Source organism: Nestor notabilis, unplaced genomic scaffold (assembly GCF_000696875.1).
Source record: "Nestor notabilis isolate BGI_N333 unplaced genomic scaffold, ASM69687v1 scaffold1835, whole genome shotgun sequence".
In the NCBI taxonomy this organism is placed as follows: domain Eukaryota; kingdom Metazoa; phylum Chordata; class Aves; order Psittaciformes; family Psittacidae; genus Nestor; species Nestor notabilis.
In genome coordinates this window covers 1,056-10,171 of record NW_009930417.1, presented here as the reverse complement: position 1 = coordinate 10,171, position 9,116 = coordinate 1,056, and the positions used below count along the sequence as shown (strand labels likewise).

Genomic DNA, 9,116 nt, shown 5'->3' with positions numbered 1-9,116 from the left:
TCAGCAGTGCTGCAGCTGTGAAGTTACTTCATCTCTAGTGGTGTCCTAGATAAACTGATCTGGCTAATGCCAGATTTCTAGTTTAACATATGCATTATGCCTTCCCAGGTGATTGTGAAAATGTCTACACAATACAACAATCCATAGTCTTTCTAAAGCACTCAGGACTCGTATAGTTTACCTGCATATAGGTACTGTCCGTGAATGTCAACTGAATTTGGAGTACCCAACTAACAAAGTTCTCTAGCTAGAGCTGGTCTCATGTGAAGATAACCAAGCAAAGGGAACCTTTATCTTACAACTTAGTCAGTTTCTGAATTGGGTGGCATAAGCTTGTACATAATACTGCCTTATTTCAAGCAGTTTGATGTAGAAGGATATTCCAAAAAATTCACTATGACATGAGTTTTATCTGGAACATGGTAGGCAAGGAATCCTATTCAGGCATTAATGTTGTAATGAAACATGATTTCAGGTACAGTATTGGGCTGCTAGCTTCTTGGCTGTGATACACATCTGGCTCTATGTGGTGTGGGCCATGTAGGTCAGCAATCTTGGCTGAAGTTACGAATCCTGTGATTTAATAAACAACTACTTTTTTTTCAGGTCTAGCAATTAGATGAAGGGTTCTAGGTGCTAGTTCAAATACTGTTGCAGATTCCATAATCGTATGTTTTGGATGTAATGTATTTACCTTTATCCAGCCCCCTTTCAGACTTCACTGCATTCTTTTAATTGGGTACTTTCTAGCTTATTATTTGGCTTCCTGTGAAAAGAGCTTGTGATCCAAGTCTTGAAATCAAAGGCAAGGGGGGTTTTTTTGTGAGTTGTTTCTCTTGATGCAGGTCATGACAGATGACTTGCTAATGGTACTTTGAAAAGAATTTCACATCTGCTTTTGACACAAATGACAATCCACAGTGACAATATTAAAGTCATATTATAAAACTTGGCTTCCATTAACTTCCTTTAGCTGTTTACCATTTTTAAGTTTTGAATTATAAGATTTAGATTTTAATGATGCTTTTCTGATGAAATCTTACTTATAATCATGCAGTGGAATCTCAACTGAATCTTTCTTTTCAGTCTGGAAACACTACGACATATGAAGATACTCCAGACTGCAGTGAAATGCCACATGCATTTGGATCCATGGAATTTTCTGATGCAGCTTCACTGTTTGAAGAGTCTCCTTTAGAAGAATTTATTGTAAATACTCACAGAACAAAGCAGGTGTTTGAAGAATAAATACTAGTTCCTTAAACAATTCTTAATCAAAAAAATCTTACCCTCATTGTACATAAAACTTGCTATGCATGTAAATGTTTGGTGGACCCTGGCCAAGGGGAGTTACAGAGTAAAGAAATGTTTTAAATACGTAACTGAACACAAATTGTGCCTTCCTCTAGCTGTAGGTCATGATTCATTTGATGAGAACTTGAGCTTTGACATTTGATTTGCATAAAAATAACACTTAGGGAATGAATAAATGAGGCAATAAAGATTTTAAAACTGGTGGGAAAACAATAAGGTACAGCAGACAAGATCTCAGAGCTAGGCTAGAGTTGTACAAGTCTTTGAAGAAGTTCAACCTGTCTGTATTGGACAAGAAAATACAATGAAACAATTGGAACTGTACAATTAAACTAAATAAAAATTCTTAGCTGTGCTTAGATGAGTTGGTAAGGAATAGTCTTAGATGTGCAAGCTAAAGAATTTAGAAGAGCAGATAAAGAATTGAAGAGCTTTTAACTATTTTGCTCAGTAGGCAAGCACTGTATGGTATTTTTAACCTGCACCAATTTTAGAATTTCCTTGTCTGTTACCTTTCTGAATGTGATCTGAATACAGCAAAGAATGTCTTTGGTTTTCTTTGTTACATCTCTTGTAGCATTCAAGGCATGATGCTCAGCTGGATGGTACGGAATTCACACTGTCAATTCCAGTGACAAGGGAAGTGGCATCAAAGCAGCATGAAAACAAAGAGAATGTTGATACAGAATCAGCTTTGAGAACTGAGAGCGCATTTGCACTTCCTGCTCCAAAGACTCCTTTTGCCAAGCGTCAGATTGAGACACAATTACAAACCATACCCTTTCAGGCACCTGCCTTCAAAGGTACATTGCACTTAACTAATGAAAACTTAAGAACATACACATTGCTTAGGAATTACTGTAGATTCAAATATGAACACAACACTTGTTGTGACTTAACTTTTTTTTGCCATATTCACCAGCCTGGTTGTTCTAGTACCTTTGATAAGGTGCTGCAAGAGATTTGACCATACATCAAGGCATGTTACTTGTATATTAATTACAGAAGTCATTGTTGCTTAGAGAGTCACACATGCCTTTTAGCACGCTGTGACATGGACCCAAGTTCCCTGTTCTTAAAATACCATCTGGTTCCACTTTTCCGTAAAGGCTGAGAACAGAAGTTCCTCAACACTCTTTTTCTTTATTATTACCTTGAGTGAAAATAAAGGTATACTTTTAGTCATGTACGTTTTTATTGGTACTTCTAAGAGAAATCTAACTTGCATTTCTGATGGTATCGTATCAGCATTTTCACAGTAGCTAGTCCTGTGTGCCAGTGAAAATACTTAACGCATGTAACAATGTTAACAACAATGTAGATTTGTAAGTAATGTGATACACAAGTCTATCTCAATTGTCAGCTTTTCTGAGTTACCAGAAACTTTTGTCCTCAGCCTGACTAGTCCATTCTTATGATAAATTATGGCTCCTTTATGTACATTGCCGTTCCCTTCAACATAAAAGTTTTGGTGTTGAAACTGTAAATGCTAAAGGTCCTTCACATGCCAAGGACTCCTTACAATAGGAAACTCTTCTGTTCTAGATGCTAAGGAATGTTATTAAGAAACAGTAAGTCTTTGCAGGCTGATTTATGTTGTAAGGGATCTTGGATGTACCGGTGTTCAAGGACATCCCTTGTAAAGGATTAAGGAAGTTCACTAAAAGACAAGTTATTTATGAGTTTGATCTGGTTTTTTTTTTTTTAAATTTTTTTTTAAGATTTTAGGTGGTAACTCATGAAGTTTGACTTCATGGTAAGTTTAGAAAGCAGAAGTAGGTTTTCCTTCTAAAGTGGGAAATGCACAAACACTGTTTCAGCTCATTTTAGTGAGGTATTTCTGAAGATTAAACAATTAAAAGCTCATTCTTTCTTTCACTGAAAGATGTTTGATTCAGGACAGGTAGTATTACTACTTAGAGATGGAAAATGCAAGTATTCATTGGAATTTGGATCCACACTGTCTGGGGTCAGGTGCAATTCTGTAGAGAGCTGATATTTTGAACATTAAAGTTGGGTTTAATTGTAAAAACTCACTTGCTCACTGTTGCACTTGGTGTTTGCTTCTGCACATTCAAAACCATGTTTTGCAGATCTCTGTCCATGTGTGGGTATTAGAACTTTTTAGGCCATTATGTAGTGTGCATTACTAAACCTGGCTATGTGAACTTACACCCTTCGTATAAGGAAAATGGCTTGGTAAAGAATGCAACTACTGGACACAGTAGATTGATGAGTATTTATTCTGGGACCAGTGGCAGAGCCACAGAGCAATTCCAATCCTCTTCCTTTCCAAATTTCTAATAGTGAACTGAATTGGTCACTCTAAGTCTTAACGTGTAGAGTCCTGGGGAAAACAGTTGCAGTTTTAACTTGTAAAGTAGGAGTAGTGTTATTTTGATATTGAAAACTTACTTTATCATTCGAAAGATACAGCCTTGAGTTAGAAGAAAGTCTGTATTACAAGAAAGTCTGTATTAATTACAAGAAATCCTTTCCGAAGAAAAAATCCTTTATGCAAAAACATACCTGCTTTGGCTTGGGTGCTTTCTTCCAGAGAATCAGTTCACTGCAGTCACCCCAGCTAAGAAGCCCAGAAACCTGACAAACACAGATGAATTGACAGCAGCTGAGGTTCTTCCCAAGAAAAGGTAGATGTCTGGTTATTTGTGTACACTTCTGATTTAGAAGAGGACTACTTTAATCCATGTACTGCCTAGGAAGCATTGTTACAACAGTAAGCTGTTATTTCCATTCTCTTGTTAAAAACCTTCCTAAAACATTTTTCTACATTCACTAGAAAACACTGAAGGCAGAGAAAAGTTTTCAGACTGTGGTACTCAATTATCTGCAGAATATATTCCTATTTTCATAATGTAAGTTCCTTCTTACTCCAGTTCCCCAGAGAGCAGCAATTTCTATATACATCTCTGGGTTTAGATCTCAACTGCCTTTCAAACAAAAATTCTCATAATACACTGCATTTGCTTTGTTTTTATTCTGTCAAGTCTGGTAATAATTTAGTGATGTATCTGAAGTAATTGATACCTAAAACACTGACAAAAAGTAACTGATTAATTTGTTCACGTAACAGGTGTCATTCTGTGGAATTAGATCTGGACCTAGCTCACGTAGGTAGCAGCCAAAAAAAGAGAAAAGCCAAAATATTTGGAAGTCTTGAAAGAGGCCTAGATAAAGTGATCACAATGCTTACACCAAGTAAAAAGAAACGATCCACTAGAGATCACCCAAGGAAACTTAAGGTATGGTGCTGGAAGTGTGATTGAAAACATCAAGTACCTTTTAGAAATGGTCTGAGAGTGAAGTGAAAACTTCTGTGATGTGACTTGCCTGCATTCTACAGTAGAGTACAGTTGCTCTTACTGCATTGATGTGATGCTAGTGTGCTGAACAGAATTGTATACAATTGTACAGAATTGTACACACATGACAGCAACTAACATACTTCAGAACTTGTACAAGGAGGAATATGTACCTGAATCTGTAGGTGACATGTTTGAAAAACATGATTAACATGGAAGAGGCAGGGCTGTTACTGAGGTGCAAACAGTTCCATAGAAATGTGATGTATACTTTCAGCTGACTGGCTCCTGGAGCTGCAGCTCTTGAGACACCTGCTGTACAGTTAAGAGCTGTCTGTCAGTAGGAGGACCATTTTGTGTTTTGCAACATGTGTAAATGGAATTCAGCTACTGTATTTCAGTTGGCAGCTTTTCCAAGAGGCACTTGTCAGAGCAAAGTGTCGGTCTTACAAGTTCAGGACATATGTCGGGCTACAAATTTGACCAACTCATTGGACAGGAGTCCAGACTTTGCAAATAATTCAGGGACCAGGGCAATGGAAACATAAGCTAAACCTTCTGTCTCTAAAAGCTTTTATCCATCTGCACCACAGTATATGCAAAATTACTGATGCATGCGAAGGACACTGGAGTACTACAGGGGAAGTTTGAACTTTATTTCACAGTGTTACAGCAGTTAATGGCAGGCAGTTGCACACATTTTAGGCTGAGTAAGAGCTGCAAGAAACACTCTTTTAAACTGACCTTGCATCTTCAACCTGTGTTCATTTCTCAATCTATTTTATGGTCGTCTTCTCTTAGCTGCTTCTGAGACTTCAGAAGCTGGATAGAGCATTTGTCATATTATAGTTGGTATGCACTTTCGTTACATATGGGTGCCTGAAAATTGTTCAAGAAGTCACTTACCAGCCAAGTGCATTATATGAAGTGTTAGACATGCTATATTTGAGTTGTGACTTACCATTTTTCTTTAAACATTGTGGTGCTTCGGTCCTAGAAGAGCTGCATATTGCCATGCCTGTTCCTTGATATCAGGAGCACTCAGCCGCAGTGAGGGAGCACACTGCAGGTGATCTCATGTCTGTGGCATGTGCCGCAGGGCACTGTAAGCTCAGCCATCTGGCTGTCTTCATTAGTCCTCTCCAGGAACCACCTCTGGTTATGTACAAGACTTCTGACAGCCACTCTGGCCTATTACTGCTGTTTTGGATTTTATGATGTTTTCTAGTTTGGATGTGCTTTGATGTTAATTGTTCAGCAGTTGTTTAGTGCTCCTGTGCTACCACAATGGGTTCATTATAATAATATTGGGAGATTGAAGCATTTTTCACTATGGGTACTTGTTCTGAAGCTTTCTTTATGAAAACTTTTTGTAAGATTTTTCTTTTTTTGAGTTTTTTTTCCACTTTTAGGCACATTACAATGTTACCTCCACTCAGCTACTGAATCCAGACCAGCTCTTGAATGAAATAATCGCTGTTCTTTCAAAGAAGCGTGTGGAATATGTTCAGAAGGGGTAAGTGTAAAGTATGATGACTTCAACTTGTGTTTGTCTAAATATTTAGACAAATCCCTGCTAAAACAAAGTATTTAAACTTACTTTCTCAGTCCTGCATACAGTAATTTTATTGAAAGTGTACAGAGCACTAAATGAATGTGTGCAATAAAACTTGTCCACCCACAGCAAAGCAAGGTTAAGTGAGCTCTAATAGAGTTTTTTGATAGGTATGAACTGAGAATAGTGAGGTAGTTCTTAGAGGCTGATGCGAATTTGGTCTCTTTTGTGAAACTGAATAGAAAATGTTTGTTAGGGTACAGTCACAAGACCAAATCACACAATTCTGGGAGATAATGTGGGCACCTTTTAACCCTCATTCTTGGCAGTTAAGACATCAGTTTTTATCCAGGAGATCAGTATATTTTAAAAGCTGCACAGAATCTACACACCATTGTGTGGTTTGTTTTAATTTGTAGGATTTGTATTTTAATTTATAGGGTTGACTAACTAGACTAAGGTACTGAGAGTAGGCTCAATTCCTAGTTCTGACCAAACCTTAATGCCTGATTCCTAATTTCCCAACACATGAAAAAAATGTGCTTACTAACATGCATTTTCTAAAGGTCTTGAGTATTTAAATGATAGGCATTATAGAACGTCAGATTACACTTCAACCTCTGATGCCTTTCCAAGCTCTGAATGTAGAAGGATACTGAATTGCACTGAAGCACCTTCTCCCATTGTCATGATTTAGACTTCCCATTCAGTTTTCCCACTTTCACACCAGCTGAGCTGTAGCCAGCCTCTCAGCAGCAGTGTTTCTGCAGGGGAGAGTGGTCTTGTCCAGGAAAAATGAGGGAGCGTCACCATCCTTCCGGCTCTGTACTCTGAGAATGAGGGTCTGTGGCTAGTGATGATCCTATGGCTGGGTAGGACATTGGTGCCACACGTTGATACTTGGGCATAATGATAGTGTTCTTGGACGACAGTATTCAAAGCTCTCAGTTCGCTGAATTCTGGGTTGTTTCCCTGTAGTCTGAATAGCAATAGCACAATTTTTATAAAGTGCTTTTATTAATTCACAATTGTGTTACCAAACAAACATTAAATATTTTGATTATTATTTTGTTTCCTTTGTTTTGTACAGTTATATCCTGAAATGTCAAACGCGGTCACATTTTGGCAAAGTATCTATGGAGTTTGAGTTAGAAGTGTGTCAGGTCAGCAAACCTGAAGTAGTGGGTATCCGACGGCAACGGCTTAAAGGGGATGCCTGGGTCTACAAGAGACTGATGGAAGACATCTTGTCTAGCTGCCAAGTGTGACTGCCTGATGCATGTGCTGGGAAAGCAGCAATTTTGTACTGAGGCTTGAATCATAATGTTTTAGAAAGGTCTGTTTAGAAAAGTAATTCTTTATCACATTCACAGCTGTATTTGAAGTATCTGTTACCTGTCTTTTGCTTTTAACCACCCCTCTATGTACATTGTGCCTTCTGTATGTTTTCTTTAAATCAGGTTTGTAATAAATGTTCTGCTGCTGCAATTCTTTGAAATAAAATTCTGTAAGCTGTTCCCCCTCTTGTGTATTTCTCATGTATGTGGGTTAAAAAAGTATTGGTGTTTGTATGCAGAAGCTTATTTGGTATGTATTTAGCTATCAGCTACATGTGCTACAGAAATAGTCATTTGCATAATTCTCTTCTTGTCTCTGCTTAAGTAGGATTTATTGAGATCATTAACTAAGTCACAGCTGTGGTTCCCAGAGTTACACTATATGCTCAGTGTTGTACAAAATAGGACTGTCTTCAATAAACGTGAAGTCAAGAGTGCTAGGTTTTAAACTGTGATCCCATATAAAACATTACTGTATTCCATTACTAAGCCTTGGTGATACTAAACAAGCATACGTACTGTCTCATGCTCTTCTGCTAAGTGATCATCAGGTTGTCGTGTTCAGAACAATAGCACCTTTAACCCACTTGTGAATGGACAAGGCATTTGTAACCCTGACTGTCCACAGGGAATTCAGAGTGACACCTTTAACCATACCAGGTGCAGAACTTAAGCATTAGAAATAAATTTGCAGTATGGAGAACTAGTAAGTACAGACACGGGTTGGTTGGGGAGTTAGGGTGTCAACTTAGAAGAAAGTATGTGTCTCCCAAGCACTTGTGTTGTCTGTCACATAGTAGTGTTCATGCCTTTAGCCTTACTGGAGTAAAGCCAAACAGCAGCAGTGGAAAGACGTATGTTGAAGCCTTCCTTTGTGCAAAGATGCCCAGTACTATCCAGACAAGGTGACAATGTGAGTTTCTCTTAATGTACATGAAGGCAACTGTAGCATATGCTGTATGTGAATGCCACATTATTGCCCCTCTTAAATGCAGCTTGAGGCTTACCCATTGGAGGGGTGTGTAAGTGAATAGTGGGGTGTTGTTGGAGCCTTACAGGGACAGACGTGAGAGATAGCTGCTAATAAAAACTCCACTTACTCTCCACAACCCTCCATGCAGGATTCGTTTGTTAAAGGAGTTACTAATCAAAGCATCCCCTCATTTTCTTCCAATGCCAAGTTGTTCTTTTGCTGCTGTTTAGACAAGGAAAGCAATAGGGACATCTTTAGCAAAGTTCAAGAAGAGGTAGGAATGTTTGCATGGGCACATGGAAGAAGAGAAGTGCTTGAAGTGCTCCTTGAAGCACTTCAAGAACCTTTTAGATGCAGAAGGATGAAATAAGAGGGACAACATGAAGAGCAGACAATGAAGCAAACCCAATGGTGGTAAGAGGGACAGTAATGAGAATCAGACCTGGTCAGTCATATTAATAAGGGTGTGTGGGATGTGGTAATGTTCACTTGGAAAGGTTATTTGATTAGGGATCTTGTCAAATGGGATGCTAATGAAAAGGGGGAAGTCAGAACTAAAAACCAGAGGGATGCAAATCTGACAGACAGGAAGATGGCAAACAACCTGATCAGTG

General features: G+C 38.4%; 1 protein-coding gene across 1 annotated transcript in view; it reads left to right on the top strand.

Annotated features, from left to right (window-relative positions):
* Positions 1-7,460, top strand: part of MELK (maternal embryonic leucine zipper kinase) — a 21,658-nt gene extending 14,198 nt beyond the window's left edge. Inside the window, exons 12-17 of the mRNA XM_010015379.1 lie at positions 1,087-1,233; positions 1,892-2,117; positions 3,872-3,965; positions 4,409-4,577; positions 6,050-6,153; positions 7,283-7,460. Of these exons, the coding sequence (XP_010013681.1) occupies positions 1,087-1,233; positions 1,892-2,117; positions 3,872-3,965; positions 4,409-4,577; positions 6,050-6,153; positions 7,283-7,460 (918 nt within the window). The remainder of the gene's footprint in view (positions 1-1,086; positions 1,234-1,891; positions 2,118-3,871; positions 3,966-4,408; positions 4,578-6,049; positions 6,154-7,282) is intronic.
* Positions 7,461-9,116: the final 1,656 nt, after the last annotated feature.